This window comes from Melospiza melodia, chromosome 9 (genome assembly GCF_035770615.1).
Source record: "Melospiza melodia melodia isolate bMelMel2 chromosome 9, bMelMel2.pri, whole genome shotgun sequence".
NCBI classification, from domain to species: domain Eukaryota; kingdom Metazoa; phylum Chordata; class Aves; order Passeriformes; family Passerellidae; genus Melospiza; species Melospiza melodia.
The window spans coordinates 29,832,548-29,856,535 of NC_086202.1; the positions used below are offsets into that span (position 1 = coordinate 29,832,548).

The 23,988-nt window shown below is 45.1% G+C and overlaps 1 protein-coding gene across 2 annotated transcripts; it reads left to right on the forward strand.

Annotated features, from left to right (window-relative positions):
• Window positions 1-2,788: 2,788 nt before the first annotated feature.
• On the forward strand, window positions 2,789-17,553 carry NRBF2 (nuclear receptor binding factor 2). 2 transcript variants are annotated; one of them, XM_063164054.1, is made up of 4 exons: window positions 2,789-2,885; window positions 13,444-13,528; window positions 14,917-14,957; window positions 16,017-17,553. In XM_063164054.1, the coding sequence occupies exons 1-4, from the start codon at window positions 2,832-2,834 to the stop codon at window positions 16,731-16,733; spliced, it is 897 nt and encodes a 298-aa protein (XP_063020124.1). In that variant the 5' UTR covers window positions 2,789-2,831; the 3' UTR covers window positions 16,734-17,553. The 2 variants fall into 2 exon arrangements, with proteins under 2 accessions (XP_063020124.1, XP_063020126.1); XM_063164056.1 differs by lacking the exon at window positions 2,789-2,885 and adding an exon at window positions 6,834-6,893.
• The last annotated feature ends 6,435 nt before the right edge of the window (window positions 17,554-23,988 follow it).

The window sequence follows — 23,988 nt, forward strand, 5'->3', positions numbered from 1 at the left end:
TTCACCTATCTCCTATCCAATCAATGGGCTCTAGACCAAAACCCCTCTGGACTACAGGGATCTGACTTGCTGATACACAATGAAACAAAGTGATAGATAAATGGGAACTGGCAAGGTGTCTTTGGGAAGCTCCTTGCCAGAAGAGACTATCCTGTCTGACCACATATGTCAGAAGGAACGCTCCCCCCAGCACTCCCATGTTGCAGGGCTAGTCCCTGCAGCACAGGCACAGTTGGGAGCTGTGCAATCCCAGCCCATGTGGGCTCCCTCAGAGACCCACAGATGCCACTCGCCGCTGAGGATTGCAGCTACAAAGGGCACAGAGGGAACTCCGGGCTTTCTACACTTGCTGCTAATTAGCTTTTCCATTTCTGATCTTCTGGGTGTCTCAGCTTCAGCCCTACCTTCTCTTATCTCTCCCTATTTTTTCGTGCCTTCTTCCCCCTTTCAGACTATTACATGAACTCTTGTCACCCTTGGTTCCAGCTGACAAAGTTGCACAGAATCCCTCTATCACACTTTTCTTCTCTGGTCTTCACAAAGCACAAAGTTGTGAGGACCATGACCCTCACCATGTTCAGTGCCCTGCTTCACTGCTCTGTTAGGTCAGTAACACTGGTCCCTCTCAAGACAGTGTATTTTGAATAATTAATCACAGAATCATTGAGGCTGGAAAAGATCAAGTCCAAGCATTAACCTAAAACTGCCAGGTCCTCCATAAACCCTAAGTACCACACCTACAAGTTCTTTGAATACTTCCAGGGACTGCTATTCCACCACAGCCCTGGGCAGCTTCTACCAAATGCCTGACAACCTTGTCAGTGGATAATTTTTTCCTATATGTCAAATGTAAACCTTCCTGGGTGCAATTTGAGGCCATTTCCTCTTATTCTAGCACTCGTTATGTGTGAGAGTTGACACTACAGTGCTGTTAACACACATATACACACACTATGGCCATTTCAGTACCATGCCATTGTCACCTGTTTCCAGGCACTCCTGCAATGAAAAGCCATAAGCAGCCCTTGCACTTTTGCTGCTTTGTGACTCTGCTGGGGGAACTTTTCCCCACAGGAATCCCACTCACTCCTCATCACAGCCCTTGGTGCCTGTCCCTGAAGTCTCTACCTAGAACTTGTAAAGTGTTTTTTGAGCTACCATGGAATAGAAGCATTTAGTAGCATAGCCTTTTTTATTACCTCATATTTTGCTCTATTCCCCTCAATAAGCATTCTCTTGAAGAGAGAGCTATAACATTAACTAGAAGTCCAAGAAAAATAGCAAGAATATAGCCAAAAGGTGAGCAAGGTAGTTCTCTTTTTACAGCATTTCAATTAAACTCACCCAGGGCTGGTCTTCATGCTAGTTTTAAAGCTTCTGTGTGGCAGTGACTGGGTGCAGAGCTTCAGAGGTCTCAGACTGACACTTTAGCAGCTGGTTTCTGGTGTGCATGTACAACTACACCCAAATTTTACAAGTCAGTTCCAGCCTTATATTGACTTACAGCCATTATTTTGAATTATATCCTCCTGACATTTATTAAAGGCCTGGGAATGCTGACTTGATGCTCCCCAGAATATGATGCAACTCAAACACAACTATTTCTTACTCTTTGGGAGCCACATCACTTATTGCTAGGCAAGGTTTTGACCAGACATTCATATTTTCATGCATATTTCTATACAGCCTCTCCATGCTGCACTGTAAAAAGCACTTATTTAGCTGGTGTTGCACTAAGAACCTGTATGGGCCACGCTGGGGGCACTTCTCCCCACAGACTAGCTCACCCCAGCAAGCTCATTATCAGTATTCCATGCAGGAGGGTGGTGCAAGACATGAAGTAATACTGATAATGATTGAATTGAATAATATTGGAGCCAGTATCATAGCTTGGGGTATGTCAGTAGTCACTGGACACCAGTGCAACTCTGATCATAATGAAAGCAAGCCCTCTGAGCCTGGCAGCTCAGCCAGTTTTCAGTACTTCTCCATGTTTATTTATCTAAATCAGACCTCATCACTTCTTATACAGTGATGTTACAGGAGATTGTCAAAAGCCATTCTAAAGTTGACATAAACATGCATACACGACCACAAACTTGGATTAGAAATCTCTCTGTAAGACTATTCATCCTTACAGAACAACCATTAGTGCTGAAATACTTTAAATCAAGATCATAAGCAGCAAAGCCCAAGGAGTGGCTGAGGCTGTTTGGTTTGTTTAGCCTGAAGGAGACTGAGGGGATCCCTCATTGCAATCTGCAACATCCTTATGAAACAGAGGAGCAAGCATTCATCGCTTCACCCTCGTGACTACTGACAGGACTCGAGTAAACAGCACTAAGCTGAGTTAGGGGAGGTTTAGGCTGGATATCAGGAAAAAGTTCTTCCCTAGAGTATGGCTGAGGACTGGAGCAGGCTCCCCAGGGCAGTGGTCACGGCCCCAAGGCTGACAGAGCTCAAGGAGCATTTGGACAACGCTCTTGGGCACAGGATGTGATTTCTGAGGTGTCCTGTGCGGGCCGGGAATTGGACTCGATGATCCTGACGGATCCCTTCCAACTCCGCATATCCTAGGATATCCTATTCTAACATTTCCTTTCCTCCTCTTTTTTCTCTCTCCATTCCCGACTTTCCCTCAGACCGCTCCCCCTGCCCTCAGGGCGGGCGGCGCGCGCGGCGCTCGTTGCCCCGGCGACGCGGCCCCGAAGTCTCGCGAGGCAGCGCGCGGCTCTCGCGGGCAGGGCGGAAGCGGCCGCCGTGTTTACAACCCGCGCCGGGGCCGGGACGCGCCGGGCCGGGCCGGGGGCACCGGCGAGCGCCCCTCGCCCATGTGCCCGCAGCCCCCGCCGTCCATGGAAGTGATGGAGGGGCCCCTCAACCTGGTGAGCGTGGGGAGAGGAGGGGAAGGGGGGGCGCGTCGGGTCAGCCGGTGCCGCCGCTGCTGCCGCCGCTCAGACAGCGGGGTGAGGGTGACACCGCTCGGCTCCCAGCCCCGGGTGAGCAGGCGGAGAGGCGCGACCTGAACAGAACAAGGAGCTCTTGCTGCCCTTCTTCCCCCCAAACACCTGTCCAGGTGTCGGGCCAGGCCCTGTCCGGACGGGAGCGGGGCCCAGCGGCGGCTCCGGGAGGGAGCGGGGTGCGCTGGGCCGGTGCCGCCGGGGACAGCGCTGCCCCGGGCCCGCTCCCGGTGCCGCCGGGGGACAGCGCTGCCCCGGGCCCGCTCCCGGTGCCGCCGGGGGACAGCGCTGCCCCGGGCCCGCTCCCGGTGCCGCCGGGGGACAGCGCTGCCCCGGGCCCGCTCCCGGTGCCGCCGGGGACAGCGCTGCCCCGGGCCCGCTCCCGGTGCCGCCGGGGGACAGCGCTGCCCCGGGCCCGCTCCCGGTGCCGCCGGGGACAGCGCTGCCCCGGGCCCGGAGCGCGGCACGGAGAGGGAAGCAGCCGGGTGCGTGTCGTGGCATGTTTAGATTGGAGAGGTGTGGGGACAGCGCCTTGCAAAGCGAGGGACAAGGGCAGCTCAGGGAGGAAGCGTCTGGAGGAAGCGTTTAGATGACACAGGCCGTAACCGTGAGGGTTTCAAGAGTTTTAGAGGTTTGTCAGGGCCTGGTATTGGCTAAGTGCTTCCTCTAATTTCAGAAGGTGAAATGCTTTAAAACCTTAAGTCAGTAATTGTTTTGCTTAAACTAAATTTCTAAGAAACCTGAACTGAAACGCAGTCTAAAGCATGCTTCTTCACAAAAGCTAATCAGATGTTAAACGGTCTGAATTGGCAGGTCTCTGTCCCATAGACAAGATCCAGGTCAAGAAGAGTTAATTCTCTGCTTCCCTGTGGGTTTTAGCAGAGCTGTAGCTTGGCTATGTGGTGATACACAGAGCATTCCCTTAGAAAACAAGTTTGGGTCCAGCAGTCCAGTTAGCCAGAGGCAGCACACTGGGAATACAGCTGTATTGCTTCCAGTTAGGTCCAGGAATTGTTTAGACATTGCCATGCAAACCTCAGAGACTGGTGTCAGTTTAGGTTGTAACCAAAGCATAGTTATGCCAGGATGGGGCAGCCCTGACAAATCACTGCCTACAGAGTCAATCAGGTATTCCTAGGTTGCTCTCCCTAGTTTCAGAAAGATTTACACAGCTGTCATTGCAGACCACCTATGGAATTAGGGCTGGCAGTGTAATAGGAAGTTGGTCTATTTAGATCTGTGGGTTCTGCAGTGGTGCAGAACCACTCTGGGTATGTCAGCATCATACTGTCTCACTTTTTACTCTGTCTACTGAAAGACTAATTGAAATAAGGAACAATAGGAAATAGGAAAGCTCCTGTGGCCTGTTGATGTCATGGGGTTAAAGTCAGGCAAACTTAAAGCATGGTAAAACAGGAGGGCTAAATTATAGCTATTTCATAGACATTGTAAAGACCTTTTAAAAAAGTAGATAGTAGTTCATAAGATTCTAAAGAGAAAATTATAGTTGTACATTCACTAGTAAATGTCTGAAAGTAGCAACTTTTTTGGCAATATCACCAGCCAGTAATGTTTCTTAGTGAGACCACTTAGGAGGACTGTAGGAGTGACATGACTGTGACTAAAGTCTGGTTTATAACCTTGCAAGCACAACAGGAGTGTGCAGTCACCATGCCTGTCTAGCTCCAGGCTGACAATAAGGTCAAGACACTTCTGGATGTAATGGATGATACAGGAAAAAGAGTTGCTTTGCACACTTTGATACACAAAACTCTGAATTTCCCTGTGAATATGTTCCTACTGCCTGAGTGTGTCCTGAAATACAAAAACTTTTCTTGAAGCTGCTGTGCAATGTAGTCATGGACCATCATCTACAGGAGAGTGACACATCCATTGAGGCTGTGTGAAGCACCATGGAAACTCCTCATGATAAGAGGGTTGAGTGGGTAAGCACCATGGTTAGAGCATGCCTGGATTTTTACAAGGACATGAACAGGAAGGAGTGACTTCAGTTCTGCCAAGCTCTGCTGTTCACAGCCCCTCCCTGCTGTGGAGCTTCAGACTGACAGCATCATTCAGGGAAGGTGCCAACTCCAAAATAAGGATGTTCATTGAAGGTTTTGATACTATCCAGTGTTACCTATTGCACTCTCTTTCCCATAAATTTCTTCTCTAACCTAGATCTAGTTCCAGTGAATTGGAAAAGCACAACTTTTTCCAAATATGCCAATGAGGAAAATAAAGCTACCAAAAAAAAAAAAAAAAAGGAAAACCAACCAAAAGCTACCAAATCAGCCAACAACTAAACTACAAAGTGGTACAGTAATCATTAGTCTTATTTAACTGCTATCAATATTTTAAATACAAGTTATTTTCCCTCTTCCAATATATCATGGCTTGACAATTTTCACAAAACCCATTTTTCATCAGTTAAGGCTATTCATTAGAATTACTACAGTACTTGAATCTTGCTTTGTCTTGTAAAAATTGTCTATTAATAGTGGATTGGTGCATCTAGTCTTAGTTACTGGGAAGCATGGATATTGTCCTGATTTTCCTGGCCAGTTGGTCTGACCACCAAAAAAACCCCAAACAAAACAATGACAAGAACAAAAACAAACAACCACACCCCACCCCTTACACTCTAATGCCATATCTTCTATTTTCCTGGCTTCAATTATGCTCTTTTTCTGAAAGATACATTTCCCCAAAATAAATATGGAACTGAGTCTTCTTCAACCTCACACAAAAAAATTTTAGGTTATGCCATGGAACTTAAAACCAGCATGAAGCAAGTGGAGTACCTGCACCAGCAGGCAGCCATGCACAGCTGATTACTTATTTCACACATAATCTAGACCAAAAACACCTCAACATTCTTTTTACAAATTAAAACTTACACTATAAAAGCATGCAGATAATTCTTCTATGAACACTGCAGGTTTTTACAGAGCACCTTGAGAGCTTCTCTGTGCTGCTTGCTATTGGGGCACTTCCTGCTGCCCTCTGATCTTGGCAAAGAATTTTGATCCCACATCCAGCCATAATTTTACCCTTAGGTGTAGGAGCAAAAGTTCAATTTAAGAAGCACAACCACACACTGCTGACCAGCAGAAGCTTAGAAATAACAGTAAAAGTGAGGCAAATAGTATTAACCTCAGGAGGAGACTAGAAATTGCTCCTTAAACCGAGTTTGACACCCAGAACTTCATAATTCTGCAGTTTCTACTTTCACAGCTCAGTTCTGTCCTGTAGCTAAGGAGCTATAGCACCTCTACCTTGTATTCTTCCTGCAAGGTAGTAGTATTTGTATGGTTTGTAATAAAATACAATCCAAAATCTGGTTAATATCTGTCACTTCTGAAGTTTCCTGAAGCAAAAAGGAGCCAGCTTGAAGAGCTGCTGTTTTAGTGAAAACCAGAAAGCACAGACCAATAGCTGGAGTGAGAACAGCACAAAATGTGTATTCCAAGAATCTCATGTAATGAAAACTTTTAATATTAATGCTGCTAGCCATCACTAGCAACCATTGCAGTGCAAGCCAATCAATGGTTAACTTAATTATTTCAAAATGAGGTAATAGTGCATCCACACAAAGGCAAAATAACAAGCAGAATAAATATGCAACATGGAAGGGTAGGAGGAGAAAATAGAAAACATCTACAGAAGTTCATGAGACCAGAGAATTTAAACCACACATGTTAATGTGTTTGAGACTTAATGCCAGCCTGCACTTCTGTTATTTTCATTGGAAAACCAGGAATATTATGTTAATCTACAGAAACATCCATGGAACCCCATTTATTTTCTTTGATTTTTTTTTTCAGTCTTAACCTGTCAGCTGCTAGACTTCATCTTCCAGTGTAGAATGAAACCAAAAAAAGGCAGATGCACTCAGTTCTGAAGTCCAGTTACAGAGAACAAGCTTGTAAGGTAACAAAAGGGGAAGTATCACTAGACAGACATGCTTAACACAAAATCTGTTATTACCACAGTGTGGAAGAGCCAAAAGGTGTGAATTGCAGAGGCTGCAGCATATCTGAGTGAAGTGGCTGGAGGTGATCAGATACTCAGCTGAACAGCCAGATCAGTAATAGCCACCCTGGAAAAGCTGGACAGTGTTGTGTGCAGGCATGTAACCGCTGTAAAAGCACCACACAAAACTGTTCCTTGTGGCACATAAAACAACTTGCAGCAGCTTCCAGTCAAGAACATCATTAGCTAAGCACTGGGTGGCTGCAGGTGTTATTTGCTCACTGTACCTGTGCTGTTTGGGTACCTACCAGCTGTGCCTTTCTGCTGTGTCACACTGGCCTTGCATGCCTCTCGTCAAGCACAGAGCTCAGCCCTGAGTAAGCATGACCAGCAGATTAAAGACCCAAATGAAGCCATCTCAGAGAAGCCTGGTGAGACAGACTGAAGGCACAGCTGAAGCCTTTCTGCCCCACTTGTTTTGAAATTGTTGCTCTTGGAAGCTTGTTTACTTGGACAATTTGTTGTAATGGTTCAGATGCTCCTATTGAGAGGCAGCTCAGTTGCTGTGACAGCTTGAGCCTTGTGGTTTAGGGCTACATACAAAAGCCCAGACTGGCTTTGTTTATCAGGACAGTGGAATGGTTCTCATTTAACCTTCAGTTAGCAAGACTTGTGTAGTACCAGCTGTGACACATTTTATATGGGGACAAAAAGGACATAGCCAAAGCAGGTGAGATCTGCAGGCACACAAAATGCTCAGGAGGTGGTGGAGTCACCATCTCTGGATAAGGAAAGACCAGACATGACACTCATTGCTATGGTCTCATTGACAGAGTGGTGTTCAGTCACAGGCTGAACTTAATCTCACTGTCTTTTCCAACCTAATTTATTCTGGGAGTCTGAAAATGCTCTGAAAAACAAGTGGAAGCATTTAGTGCTTTTATCATACTGAATAAAGGAACGGAATGAGGTTGATTTGACTGTGCAGCACCTTAATGAAGGTGCAGGTGCTCAGGGAAAGGGCTACAGCTCTGCCTGGATGGGGTTTGGAATACTCCACCTAACCTGAGCAGTATGGATGCAAGTTGGGTTCATTCCAGATCTTTTAATTGCATTTGCATGGTGAGGAACTCAGAGTAACCATTTCATCTGAAACTTGGAATAGGTTGGGAGCACAGGCATAGTCAATTAGAGCTATTCAGTCAATTAATGGGGTTGCCTAAACAGCTGCTTGCTTGTCTGCCCACATATTTAAGGTCTAATGCTATTGCTTACATGCAAGGTGAACTTTGACATCTTCACAATTCAATACAAAGTGATTCAAAGTGGGTCTGTACTCTCAACATTAACATTCTCATGATAGTGTCACTTACTTGTTTTGCTCTATAGGAACACTAACCTATAATTTACACAGTTGAGTCATTGTTCTGTCAACCTTGCTAAATACAGGCTTTCAAAAACAGAAAATTGAGCTAACATGTGACTAGTGGTCTTGGTTGAACAGCCACAATGGGTTCTGCCATATTTTGGTTGACCTTTAGTCATGTTTCTCTACAGAACACAAGTATTTAAAAATGGGGGCTTGCTTCTCTTGGTAAAACTAAACCATTCCCATTTCTTTAGTTTTTCTGCAAATATATTCTCATTATTTAGCATAAGTTATGGTACAACTCTATTATTATTTTTACTTTTAGTGCAACTGCCACTGAATACCAGCATTTTCCATAGTCACTCTGATCAAGGCTGCACTTTTTTTAGTAAATGAACGGCCATAGTTTATTCTTAGACCTCTCAGATCAAGTTTTGCACTTGTATTCTCTCATTACATTTTTTCAGTGCATATGAGGACATACACATTCAAACCTTTCTAAATTCACTATTTCCTGGTAAGAATGGCTTTGAAAGAGGCTTCTGTATATGTGGCCTCTGACAGAGTGTGTGTGGGGTGGGGAGAGCCATGGTGCACCACCTTGTCCCACCCTTTGTGGCCTGCTGCTGTAAACATCCACATGGAAAACACTCAGCACTCTTCTGGATACTAGGGCAGCAATGCAGTGTGCACTTTGACTGTTCAAAATAGAAATCAGACCTATAGCCTTAAGGAAACAAATCCTAAAATAGATCCCTCATCTCTCAAAAAACCCTTCCTCCTTGTTTTCAGCAGTAGGAGAGCACAGCTATTAATATTTTCAGGCAATAATAACTGATATGCACAGTCCATAACATGAAATAGATGATAGCACCATCAAACAGTGATTTCACTTAAAACATTTACAAACAGAAACTTCTTTGCAGTTAAACTTTCATCAGGCCCCATTACTCTAGCAGCTGGGTTTTTCCTGCCTTTGTCACTTTAAGTAAAGTGCTGTAATCTGTGCTCCATAATCCCGTTAAAATACATCATTTTCTGGTGAGTCCTTTGTAATATACTAAGAAGGCTGTAAGCTTAACATCTTGTGCAAGGCTTTGTCCAGTGAAGAGCTGTTCCATTAGAGGAACAGAGAAAAACAAAACATACCTGTCTCAGCTGCAGGAGCACTGCTGCAAATGACTGCTCTGAGGAGAGGGTAGTAGGCCTACCCTGTTTGAAAATGTATACTACATCTGCCCGTTTTTTTTTTTTTTAGAACACTATTTTTATTTTTTTTTTCCTATTATGCTCCTTTCCATGATAGCTAACCATCAGCTAGAGTTGTATGGGAAGAGTAGCAGCTTTCCTTCCTTATCCCCACAGCCTAAGCCAGGATCACACTGTGGTAGTCCTTTAAGTTGTAAGAGAATGCTGTGTCTAGAAAGAAAACATTGCTATTTTTTCCTTTGAAGGAACAGTAATAGGCCTGGCAAGTGGCCTTGTGGCTTCATTTCTCACAGCCTGCAGTCACATCATTATCTAGTCTATAGTGGGGAAAAAACCAAACCAACAAAGAAGTGGAATGTTAAATTTTGGTTAAAGAAAGCTGACAGTAAAGAGGAGACCCTCATTGCTGTTCTAGAGGATTATTTGATTGGGTTTTATCCTGCTGTTCAGAGATTACATAGGCAATGATTTGGGCTAGTCAGGTGGAAAGATCAAATAGGAACACTTCCAGAATAGCACTAAAACTTAGCAAAGCAAGTATCATCCCTCAGCATCTCACTACATTTACAGAGGGTGTGGAAAAAAGTCTCACTTACCTTCTCCAGTTAATCCAGAGTGCTCCAAGTCACACAGTAAGGCTTGCCCAAATCTCTTAAAAACCAATTACATTGGAGCAAGGTGAGGAAGCTTCATAGCTTGGCCATCCTTCACTCACACCCGCTTCCTATTACAAGAGTCAAGTTGTTACACCTGTCCATTTGCCTACTGGGAATTCCTGCTCATCAGGATTGGGAGGGACATCTGAAAGTAGTTGTCAGCCTGCTTCCCCTTTTCAATTCTATAGCTTCTTAATAAAGTATAATTTTACTTACACCCTATCCTGCATTAATTTCCAGCAGTGGAAGAGGAAAGAGAAATGAGATCTATAAGCCCACCACAGTCAAGCAGCAGGTGTTTCTGTAATCACAGCAGCAAGACCAAAGTCAAAGCAATCCTGCCTCTGTCTGCTGGGAACCAGCACTGAGCTCCAGAGCTGTTGTGTAAATACCTTCCTCTAACCTGACATCAGAGCAGGGATAAACTTGAGAGTTATCTTCTCTGTATGACAGAGGACCAGTTCTTCCATTGCCAGTTTTATAGTGGGACACAGGCCACTCTGGGTTCCAAACAGATGTGCTAACAGTGGTGGAAGCTGCATGGCTGAGGGTAACTGAGCACTAAGAACAAACCATCAGAGCAGCCAAGATGCAGAGGTTCATCCATGATAATGGCTAGTAAGCATCCAAATGCTTCTGTTGCAGCTTCATCACTTGCTGCTAGGAAACAGCATCATTAATTTCTTCCAATTGCTTCTTCATAAATAAGCTAATGTGAAAGTGGGAGAAATTCCTTGATCTTTCCACAATCAACTAATTGGAATTAGTTATATTAGTTGGAATTAGAATAAATGAGCAAGTATTTTCTTGTCAACCTGCCAGGAAAAGATAGGAAAATAGGAATTCCTTGCCCATGACTGACTGTAAAACAGCTAGTTTTCTCACACAGGGCTCTGCTGAAAACTGATTATTTTTTTCTGGTGTGGCTCCTGTTGTTTCTATTGAGAATTCTGTTGCATCAGAGTAAGATAGCCTGACACGTATATTTTGATGTAAGAGCCAGAAGGGCATTGTGATCTTGTTGTCAGAGGACCCTAGGTTTTGTTTTTGCCAACATCTATGGACTTTTGTTTTCTTAATTTGATTCACAGTTCAGCCCAACTTCTTCAGACTCCCTTCAGCTTTACTGGAAGTTAATTGAGAATGGAAATAATTTAATTGCTCAAATAAGAACTGAATGTCCTCAGATGTTCTGCATGTGCTTAAGTGATTTGAGTAAGATCACACTCCAGCAGTTTAAAACATACATGAATAATGTTTGAAAACAATGGGACTCAAATTCTCATATGTAAAAACCAAAATGAAACTTGTCCTCTGACTTGTTGAATTGCTTTCTCAGTTCTTCTGTCTCTGGCTATTCTATTTCCTCTTTCCCTGTTTTTTCAGACCCGCCCATGCAGTTTGCAGAAGCAGCTGTATCAATACTAATTTGCTGAAAAATTGTTTTGCAAAGAACTAGCTCAGGTGTTCTTATGTCCATGACATAGCTAATTTGTAATGGGACAAGCTGCCAGGAATAACCAAGGAGGTGGCTCTGTCTGTGCTGATACTGTTTGTTCATATCAAAGGGAAATAAGTTTATCTTTCTGGCATATGTTGTTCGTAGGAGTCCATAGAAAAAGGCCATAAAACAGATGATTTTCCAATAGGAAAATGCTTCCTCTTCTGAGATTATTTAACCTCAGAAGAAATGGGAAATGCTAACAATGCTCTGGGGATTCAGTGAAGGTGAGGAAGAAGAATATAACAAAGAATATTTCATGTGAAAAATCAGGAAGTTGTGGTTTAGGTTTTTTAAGAACACACCATATTAGCATATGAAATCAGTTTTTGGAAAGCCAAATGTGTTCATAGAGTGATGTTACTGCCAGGGATTGCCTAAGAGCAGCTGTTGCCCAAACAGGTGTTTTCTCTACAAGTTTTCTCTTCTGTGGTGTCAGAGCTGCTAAGATTCTGGTAGAACACTGAACTTACTGTAATACTGTAGGGCATAACTCCACTTAGCAGACAAATTGACGTGCATTTTGGGACTTGTATTTTAAATGCATGTTAATGTCAGTACCATGTAAGTATCAGTACCTGATGTCTGTTTACTTCAAGCTCCACATGTAGTAAAGCAGTGCTGAGCAGTGTGTGTAACTCACAGCTGTTGGGAAATTTAGCTGACTAGAGAATGGAAAAGTACAAAGCCGTGGCTAATTCCAAGTCCTGCACCTGTAAGATAGCGTGTCCTTGGGCCTAGCTGTAGTAGGATAACAAATAGTGAAAGAGACATGAGAAAAGAGAGATGTAACCCCTAAGGAATGAGGAAGAGTTAATGGTATAGTTTAAGCAATAGATTGCTTGGCTTACAGAATATTCATAAGCTTATTATTTGCTGTATAAGTGTTTGATGCTTTCTTCAATAAACTGGACCTGTGATGAACCATCTGGTGTCCTGGTCCCCTTCCTTTGACACACAGCCTCACCAGCTAGTGCTTGCAGCCTTTCACATTCCACAGCTTGTCTTGGAGGAAGGGCCATAAAATCCATGTCTTGTAGTAACGACAGAAAAAAGCCTTGCTTTCGTGAGTGTTGCAGTGCTGGTTATGCAATGGTTTCTCACTAAGCATATGCAAATACTTGCATCAAATGTTTGCTTTCAGCAACAACCTTAGTCTGTGTTGGTGGTTTACATTAGTGGTTTACAAATACTCATATAGATTTAACTGTTGTGCAGCAACAACGTGACTTTGATGCTTTTAACTATGGCTGTGCTGCAACCATTCATTGTTGTAAGCTGCAGACAAAAATAAAAAGCAAGTTATTCACCCAAGAGGCAAAATGTCTTGAGCATAGGGCAGCAGAAAATATCAAATCAGCTGTAAGATGTAACACAATTGAAATATCTTGCATTCTGCCAGGTAAATTGGTCCAAAATACTTCCAACTTCTCATAATTTCTTTTGGCCCAGTGTTCTTTTTGCATTACTATGGTAAATGCCTGCCTAGAAAGGGGAACATGTGCTTTCTGAGGAACAGCTTCAAAAGTATTTTGTTGTGTACACACCAGTTTTGCTACATTAACAAACTTCACTTCTTACCAGTACAGACTCTTGTAAGATACTATTAAAGAAGTCCAGTTACAAAGCTGGAAAGGGAGTGAAAATTTGAGCCTAAAAGCCTGAGAACTGGAATCAGTACAGGTTTTTCAGATGTATTGGTTACTTTAAAGATAGGTGTAACTATTTGCCCATTAACCCTCATTGATGTAATGTTGTTTTTTTCATTTTAAGGCTCACCAGCAAAGCAGAAAAGCAGACCGCTTGTTGGCAGCGGGGAAATATGAAGAAGCAATTTCCTGTCACAAAAAAGCTGCTGGTGAGTAGGTTATTTCTCACATTTCAGCTCTTAAAATCAGTTTCTAGATTTGCGTGCACCAAGCCTGTCTTGAGTTCAAGAAGTATTTGAACAGTGTTTGATTGGGATTCTTGGGGTGTCCTGCACAGCACCAGGAGTTGGCCTCGATGGTCCTGCTGGGTCCCTTCCAGCTCAGCAGATTCTGTGATTCTGTGTAAGCAGAATGTCTAGTAACTTGAAAAATATATATTTTTAAAATGTCAGATTGTTTTTCAGTCCAGATCAAGAACCCTTTTGAAAACGTTTTTTCTCATGTGAGCAGCTAAAGTCAGACATTTCCAAGTTGTTTAGATTGGGGGTGATTATCACTGTGAAGGCAGTTCTTGACTGAAGATGAAGCCAACACCTTGTGGTGTGCACAGACTGAAGTTGTGTACCTGCTCTAAGCCAGTTTCACTGTATACTCTGCATTTTCTTTACTGCTTTCATAGGGCTTTCTCTGTTGGTAAAGGACAAATGTTTGCTTACAAAACTTCCCTTTCCTAATGTCTGCATCAAGGCAGCTAGGAACAGGTGAGAGCTCCCCAGAACTCAAGCTAAACAGCAGCTTCCATCACAGACCTTGACTCTGCAGGGACAGCCTCTCCTCTGCCAGATCTTGTGCTTTTACCTGTCCATTTAAACAGTCCTGCTTCACTTTTTGTGTTGGGGTCCCTCAGCTCTCTGACAGTGTGCAGCTCCTTGGCAGAAGAAGAAAGGAGGTGTTAACTGCTGCAACAAGTAGGGCATTTTCAGTGACAGGGCTTGTGTGGAGACAAAGTAAGTGGCTGCTCTGAACATGGTAACCTGGATACCAGGCATTCTGCCTCCATTCATAAATACTAGAAAACCCCATGAAGTGAGAAACTAATAGTTTCTTTGGTATTTATGAATACTCAGAGCGATGAGGGATTGCACTTATATTCTAAAATGCATATTTTTTGTTTTCTTTCACTTCATATACCAAGATCAAACCCAAAACTACACTGAATGTTTCTTGCTTTTGTCTTGCATCATTCCAAATTTGGTTGAGAATTGCTCATACATTGTCATTTTCAGCACTTGTAAGATATGCTCAAAGTCTTTCTGGAAATTTCTGCTGCTCTAAAAACAAACTGGAGTGACCCAAGCCAACAGGTTACCATGGGAAGGGTGTAGTGTGCACTACAAGGTCTTACACTGATTTTTTCAGACTTCTGACAAATAGCAGGTGTTTCCAGCCACTGTAACTTGTAAATACTTTCCCTCTAGACTGCTGCCTTTATGTGGGGGTTGAGCACACAGGTCTGAAGGCTTTCCTTAGCTTTTCTGGAGGTGTTCAGGTTTCCCAGGCTGCCCTGAGTGCTGATGGATGATGTTCTGTCCCACAGGGTACCTCACGGACGCCATGAAGCTGACCCAGTCGGAGCAGGTGAGACCTGAGCACAGCAGCTGCCACAACCAGCCACAGCCCCTGGTGTGCCCATGGGTCCCCTTGGGTCTGATCACACCCCTCCTGGCCATTAACCTCTGCAAAATTCTCTGAACCCTTGGCAACTGCACCAGGAGTTTCACAAGTGTGGTAATACATACCTTCCTAGAGAGTTTTTCCAAGGACAAGAGAAACCTTAACCCACCCAAGGGGTCTCCAGCTTTGTAGTCTGCCAGACATCTTCAAGTATGTGACAAAACACGTGTCATTAACTTTTTCTGTTAGTATTTTGCTGAGACAAAAAACCAAGCATCTCACCTACAGTGTGTCATTTTGGCTTAATGCATCCTGATTGGGGGATCTCTAGAACAACAGCCCTGACACTTTTTCTTATTCATTGCATGTTTATCTGTGAATGTAGTAGTGCAGTCTGCTCAGTACTTTTGTACCAGCAGGCTTTGAATTTAGCCAATATTGTGAAATCAAATAACCCTTGGAGATCAGAATCTGTCTTTGCTCCAGTGGGTCATTCTTGTAGAAAAATGGTCTTTGACCCAGATGAGTTCATAACCACTGTGCCACCTCCTTCATTAAATATGGCTGAATCATTTGGGTCCATACCTGGCGTTGGAGCAATTTGCTGCTTCATTTTGGATGTTATTGATACAGCTACACAGATACCATCATAGAAGCATACAAAAAGTGTGCATTGTTTAGCCAGAGTGTGGCTGTGCATGCCAAGTGAATCTCTTCCTTCTTGGTGTTGGTCATAGGTCAGTTAAACCCTGGGTGCCTCTGCCCAGAGGTATTGTAGCCTGGTCAGTACTTACAAACAAACAGACCAGTGGTTATGCTAAATCTGACATATCTGAATCTTTTGCACTGTAGAAGCAGAGAACATTTCCTGTTGGACAATGTCTGAATAACAAAAGCTCTCCCCCTTGGGCATGTGGTGATGCTGTTGATGTAAATATTTACACACATGTAATTCAGTGTTTGTGAATATTTGGGTGGTATTAGGGATCACCAGCTAAATTGTTTAATCTTGTTCTTACTCAGGCTCAGCTATCACTGGAATTACAAAGGGATAGTCATATGAAACAGTTACTGCTCATCCAGGAGAGGTGGAAAAGGGCAAAGAGGGAGGAAAAGCTGAAAGCCCAGCAGAGTGCTGACAAGGAAGCAGCTGCACATCTTCAGACTTCTTACAGGCCATCTGCTGAAGACTCTGATGATCAAAACATACTGGTTCCTGTTACTCAGAAATACAGCTCTTCCACAGAGAAACATTCACAGGATGTTCGGGGTGTCTTTGACAGGGACCCAGATACACTTCTGTTTCTGCTGCAGAAAAAAAAGGAGCCAGTGGAAGCATGTATTGGGAGTAAAGCGCCAAAAGATGACAAAACAATAATAGAGGAGCAGGCAACCAAAATTGCAGATTTGAAGCAGCTCATAGAATCTCTTGTAGCTGAAAACGAGAGGTTAAGGAGAGAGAATAAGCAGTTAAAAGCAGAAAGAGCTAGACTCCAAAAATCTCCAGTAGACAAGGAGCTGGATGTAGACACTGACTTTGTGGAGAAGTCAGAGTTGTGGGGTCTGCAGCAGCACTCGGAATCTGCTTCTTCAGCTGCAACTTGGCAGAAGTTTGCCACAACTGCTGGGAAGGCAAAGGACATTCCAATACCCAACCTTCCCCCCCTGGACATCCCGTCCCCGGAACTCCCGCTGCTGGAACTCTCTGATGATATTCTCAAAGGACTGATGAATAGTTAAAAACCAGGAAAAGTGCTCAGTGTAGTTACCCAAACTTGAAAAAAGGGAAAGCCACCAGGACAATGGTGATCTGAGGGCAGAAACATTTACCACAATCCTACTGTTGGAGAAAAGGCATTAAGCAACTTTGTTACTGTGAAATACACATCATATCTGATTTACTTCATGGAAGTGAAAGGTACCATAGTTGGTATAAGATGGTGATCTCTTTAGTCTTTCTCCCAATGTTTCAAACCAAATGACTGCCTGGAGAATGTTTCAAGTAACACAATCCTTCAGGGTTTTTAAGTATGCTATATGTAATAGTTATCTATAATGCCATAAATGATGGTGCAGAACCTAACTGTTATGGTTGCCAGTTGGCTGCCACTTCATATTGAAAAATGCTTTCTAGCATGAATTTAAACTGTGCATTTCATTATGCATAACTTTGTTAATTCAGATACAGTGCAATTTATACACCTCCTAGATGGATTTATGTGCCACACTCTCTGTTCCTGACCATGTTAACCTCAAGTCAGGAGAGATTTTAATTTCCATGCTATGAAGGAACCAACTTACTCGTTCTATCGATGTGGGTTTTTTTGGGGGTTATCTGTTTACATAACTAATCAGGGTGCATTGAATCTAGCTATTGGTTTCTGTATAAAGTGACATGGTTTAAAATGAAAAATCCATACTTAAGGTAAAATACCCTTTTTGTTTTCAGTGATGCATGAATGGAAATAATTCTAGCTGGCAGTATTTGATTGAAAAAGAAATTGTTTACAGCTTAACCTGATTCAAAAAGGATAGGAAAATAAAAACCAAGGTGTTTTGACACTGTCTGTTACATTTGTACAAATGTTGCCAAGTATAAAGAACAAATCAGAACTTGTACTAAGTGTTAGGATACACCTACAGCTGAGCTTCCAAGTTCATCATCCAGCAAATTCAAGAAAGGTGGGATGAATTCAGAGGGCCCTGCCCACCTGTGGAGCGACCTGGCTGTCAGCTGAGTTCCAGCCCTTTAGAGCGTTGGAGCATCAGCAGAGCAGCTCTGTGGGTTTGCTGGGACACAGCCCAGCAGGGGCTGTAGGAACAGTGTGAGGGTGCTGGGTCTGAGCAGGGCCCTGCACACACCCTGAGGGTGCTGGGTCTGAGCAGGGCCCTGCACACACCCTGAGGGTGCTGGGTCTGAGCAGGGCTGTGCACACCCTGAGGGTGCTGGGTCTGAGCAGGGCTGTGCACACACCCTGAGGGTGCTGGGTCTGAGCAGGGCCCTGCACACACCCTGAGGGTGCTGGGTCTGAGCAGGCTGTGCACACCCTGAGGGTGCTGGGTCTGAGCAGGGCCCTGCACACACCCTGAGGGTGCTGGGTCTGAGCAGGCTGTGCACACACCCTGAGGGTGCTGGGTCTGAGCAGGCTGTGCACACCCTGAGGGTGCTGGGTCTGAGCAGGGCTGTGCACACACCCTGAGGGTGCTGGGTCTGAGCAGGCTGTGCACACACCCTGAGGGTGCTGGGTCTGAGCAGGGCTGTGCACACCCTGAGGGTGCTGGGTCTGAGCAGGCTGTGCACACACCCTGAGGGTGCTGGGTCTGAGCAGGGCCCTGCACACACCCTGAGGGTGCTGGGTCTGAGCAGGGCCCTGCACACACCCTGAGGGTGCTGGGTCTGAGCAGGGCCCTGCACACACCCTGAGGGTGCTGGGTCTGAGCAGGCTGTGCACACACCCTGAGGGTGCTGGGTCTGAGCAGGGCTGTGCAGCCTCCTCACACCTGTCCCTTCCAGCATGGCTCAGCCCCTGCCCTGGAGCCCAGCTGGGGCTTTCCCAAGGGGTGTTTTAGTGTAGTGGAGGCATTAATTACCTTCAGCTGTTACTGATTAGTGAAGTGTTCAGTATTGCAAGCTCTGGCATTTAAAGTTATTTTTATGCTGTTAAAAGGTAAGCTTGCTTTCTAAGAGTGCATTTTTCTTCCAGAATAGACTTGGAAGTGCAGCAAGAACACCTCACTGCTGTGCAAATTCTCCCCTTACCTCTGTACACCTGGCATCTTCTGTGCTTGAAGGAGCATAGGGACTGAGGGTTAGAGAAAGTCTATAAAAACAGAGGTAAGACAAGTTCATTCGAGGAGGTGCCTTGTGCTGAATTGTGCTGGGAAATAAAGAAGTTATTTTTTAAGGGGAGCAGTTTAGGGAACAGCCCCATCCAGCTGTGATGAGGTGACCTGTTCCAGGTCAGGCCCAGATCACTGCTCCCACCAAAGGGTAGTGCCAGTCTCTGCTGGCCCCTGCCTGGCTATTCCAGGTAACAAGGCAGAGGAGCATGCTGCTTCTAGTCATGTAGGTTAAGCAAAGAAAATAGCATGTGCTCACAAGCTGGAGATAAAATTATTTAAGCACCTACCTCATGCCACTGCTGGGGTGGTAGCTCAGGGTTGTTAACTACAAGACAGATAGGTCAGTGGTGTCTGCAAATGTCAGCTAGAGGAGAAGGAAACAGCTTTTAGGTCTGTTGAAGTCAGGGTTCTTCAGAGGTGGGAGCATTGGAATTACAAGCTCTACTGTCTTGATTTTAACATTAAACTGTCCCTTCATGTGTAGCTGCATAAACAAAACACCAGATCTGAAAGGAGCTGCTTCTCTGTGGGAAGGATGGCCAAGTTGGGGCAAAACTCCATACTGCCAGTTTTGGAAGTGGTGTTAAGACTTCTCTCTCTCCTGCAATGCAAATGTTTGTTTGGTCTTGCAGTCTGTCTACTTAGTACGACTACTGCTGAATCCCAACTCCACGGGTGTGTTCCACTCTCGTGAGTGATGCTGAATTTTTTAAAGTAAAGAACTCTTCAGTCTGAACCCAGAGCTAAGCAATTACTCAGTGCATTGGAAGAAAGGTAGGTTGTACCAAGAATTCTCACCACTAGAGGACAGGTTTTACAGATTCACAGCAGTAAAGCCAAGGAAATCCTTCTCCATAGCTGTCAGCAATTAATTGATGTCACAACAATTTAAAGCTGTGTTAAGTTACTGCACTCGTGTGTCCGGGCGCGGTCCCGCGGCGCCCCGGCCGGTGTCCGTGTCCGTGTCCGTGTCCGGGCGGGTCCCGCAGCCGCGGCCGCCACCTGGCGGGAGCCGGGGCCCGGCTCGGGTCCGCTCCCCCTCCGGCCGTGCCCTCGCTCCTCGCACCGCCAAACCGGTGGGATGGGCTCCGTGCCCGCGCCGGGACGGGGTGAGGAAGAGGGTGGTGCGGGAATGCAGCAGGTGACCGACCAGCAACAACAAAGCCCTGAGTCACTTTGTCCCAGGGATCGTCACCAAAGCCTAGCACAGCACACACAAACATTCCCGGGGTGCTCAGTCTGGGCTGCATTGTTCTGTAATGGACAGAGTTAAAGAATCCTGTGGTCCGTTGTTTCAAAGTGTCTCACCAAGAACCAATTTTAAATACACATCCAGACACTGACTTCTATTCATAGACTTTGCTTTAACCACAGAAACCACCCTTGTCTTGGCACACAGAAATACTGGCCCCATTGAATATTGCCAACATACGCTATGCCGAAAGAAACTGTAATTATCCAATCTCTGGCTGTATCACCACAGAAAGAGAAACCAAAGAAAGGCTACTGGGAAGCAATGTGGAGTCTCCTGAGAATAAAATTGTGCAGACTTCACCACTACCAGTTGCTACTTAAAATGATGGCTAAACCCAAAATACAGACATGACGGGTTTTACATTTTGCTTTTATTAAAAGGGAGAAAAGGGATTTTGTGACTGCTTCCTCTGAGAGCATTTTCATGTTCAGGAACTCTGGTAGCGAACTCCTTCCTACTGTCCTTTCAGCAGCAGCTCTTCAGCCATCTGCAGTTCCTGATGACTGCTTTCAGTGACAGGAGCTACACCTCATCTAGACTCTCTTTCCCACAAAAGGTTGGATCTTTTGAGACCCCTTCCAGTCCAGCTCTGTACATGGACAAAAACAAATACAGCCACAACAGCTAATAACATCCTGTACTGAGCTGGGCCAAAATAGCAGAAAACAAAATCAAACTGTTCCACAGCAATCAGAGCAGTCAGGTACAGGCTGGACATTATTTGCCACAACTTCCTGCCTGAGTATGAGGACTGTGAAGTTCAATTGTATAAAAAGTTCATTGTTCCCTAAAGAATCAAGAGCTATGGACATCTTTTCCTCCACCTTCTTTTTTTCCTCGTTTGTTTTACCAAAAGTAATTTCAGCTTGCTCAGGGTTTTTGTCTTGTAATTATTTGAAGTGTTCCCTCAGGTCCATTTGCTGCAGGACTTAAGGTATTATTGAGATCAAACAATATGACATCCTTAGAGCTGTGAAAATACAGGATTTCCTGCCTCAGAGCTACTAAACCCTACTCTCTATTTTCACTAAGGTAGCACAGACCCAGGGACTGTTGGAGGAAACAGGCACCTGGGACAAGAGTATAGAGCCTTGGTATGTTTGGAAGGTACCAAAAATGTTCACCTTGAAACATAACAGCAAAAATCCCTCAGTCCACCACTTACCTTTGGAAAGGCCCTTGTGTAAAATGCAGCTATTTGCCACAACACATCAGGTGAATCACATCTTCAGTTTGCTATGAGGCAAGACTTTCCTAGCAGCTATTTATAGACGGTGACTTCCTTTTCAAAACCGGTGAGAACAAACGAAAGGAGCCCAGAGGTTGGTCTGTGTGTGCTGCTGAGCCGCAGGGCATTGCTCCTGGGGCGGCTTCCTGGCCACCCTGCCGCGATGGAAGAGCAGGAGGCGGAGGCGCCCTGCGGGCAGGGACCGCCCCCCGCGCTGCCCGGCTGGGCACACGGAGCACGGGGACACCGCGGGACAGGCACTGCGCTCCTGCCTTCAAGCACGGGTCAGAGCTGACACTGTTTGGAACAAAGCTGCGGCTGAGCAGGGGAAAGCACAGCAGAGAACAACTCCAGGAATCTCAACAGGGTGAGGCAGCTCATCCAGCAGGATGTGGGGGAGAGCACAAACATCCTGCTCTGGAAAGCAGCACAACAGGCAATGGTGGCTGTGGAAGGAGGAAGGAAGGGAAATTCCCAGTTACAGGCACAGGGCAGGGAGGCTGTCAGCTGTGAGAGCAGAAGAGGACTTGACAGGATGTCACGGGAGAGGGTACAAACAAAATTACCACCTACCAAAAAGGTCAGGGAGCATGAGAACGTAGGGCTGATCAGATGGGGGCTGGCCTACACACAGAGATCTGAGCAACTTGCATGAAGCTGGAGTAGAATAAATAGATTTGCAAATCAGACTGTTCTAAACCCCTCTGTGTGACCTCCCTAACAGGGACCACCATTTCCCTGCCAGCAATTTCTGTTTCTGCTAAACCATAAATGCAGCAGCCATCTGTGCTGAAAAACTTCAGGTCATCACAGCCCTGCTTTGTTCTTTGCTAAAAACCTAATCTTCATTAGGTACCTCTGCAGTTCCAACCGGAAACAAACTGCTGTGGCCATTTACTGTACAGCAGTGCTGAGGATGGAGATATGATAAGGAGCTGGAAGAGGGAAAGAGGGTTGTGGGGAGCAGGGCTCACAGTTTTGCTGACTCCTGAGGTGTGATCTTTCAAATGACAGGAAAGGAGGAAGAGTTTCATGGAGAGCAAAGCAGACAAAGACAGAGCTTGTGCTCAACAGGAAGGTGGCAAAAGATGACACACAGTATTTCATATCGATGTTCTAGCAGCTGACAGCATTCCTGCACCCCAACAGCTTCAGCTGATCTCACTGAATACTTCTGGCTGTATTAAAATAGTTGAGATTGTAGAGCAGAAAATCTAAGTCTTCAGCAAAGGAAGATGGGGAAAACATGCCCAGAAACACATCACAGAACATGGCAAACGGTCAAGAGGGAAAAACTTACCTGAGAACAAAAGAGCTTCCCACAAACCCCTCTGGTGTCAGACCTCAGCTGTGAACACCTCTGGTCATGCTGAGCCACAAGCCCAACACCAGCCCCACTCCCTGCTCCCATTCCCTGCAGGGGAGCTTGGCTTCACTGTGACAGAGCCAGAAACCTGAAGTACTGAGTAAGCAGAATGTGCTACACCAACTACTTAAGCAACTTTTTTGGTGCCTGTTAGTGGTATTTGGAGTACCTGTGAACTTCAACAACTTCTGGCACTGTTTAGTCACTCTTCCAGTTCCTTTAAGGAGAGAAGAACATCTTCAGCCTGACAGGCAGGTGCCAGGGATCCCTGCCCAGGTCTCTGAGCACCCTGGGGTGGCAGGGCAGCTGTCAGTGGGGCCCAAAGGGTGGTACCAAAGCTCAGCCCTTGAGGCGCAGGTGCTGTCAGCTGTGCAGGCACTGGAGAACAGGCAGAGGAGAAAACCCAGGGCTGTGGCCAGGGCAGGCGTGGCAATGTGAAAATTTGGGACACCAAGCCCTGGCCCAGGCCCAGCAAGTGCTCTTGGCTGCAGGAAAAGAACCAAGGGGAATGGGACTCTGCAGCAGGAACCATAATTTCATAACTTGTATGGCATGTGAAAAAAAAACTCAATTGAAGAAGGAAATAATTATAATATTTATGTATCTTGAACTTTAAAAATAAAAAAGTATGTACAACTAGAGTCCACTTCTCATTAAGCAAATGTACACTGGCAAATCTTCCACTTTCAGCCAATGCTCTAATGCTGCAGGGAAGAATAAAGATGATAATGGATGGAAGAAAGTACAAAGCTGAGAAGCATTTGCTAAGTGCAGCACCATTAACTCCCTGGTATGCAACTTGATAAATTTCAAGTTTTCAAGCCAACTAAATATTTTGACTTTTGGAGTGAGGAATTGCTTTTGTGCTTTATTATTTTCAAAGGTAATTTACAGGGGCTTTGGGGTTTTTGGTGACCCCAAACCCAGTCAGATGTGTCAGACTGAAAACAGTAACCAGCCTCATTACTGTAACCAGGATAATTACTATCCCCTTTTGGGCACCTCACGAGCTGGCCATTTGCTCTGTTTAACATTTGATAATCAGTCTAAATATCTGAATAGTTTTAATAACTTAAAGCACACTTCTTGTGAAGCTTTTCAAACTCACTCCAAAACCTAGAATAATGCTCCACTGCTAACCTTTATCATTATTTAATAAATAAATCCATTATTTTGTAGTATTCCCTAAGGACCAAAGGCGAGTCGTTAGGAAATGACCCTTGCACAGAAGCAGGGCTCCCCCGGCAGTGCCGGCCGCGGCCCGCAGGGGGCAGCAGCGAACAAACAAAGCCACACCGCCACG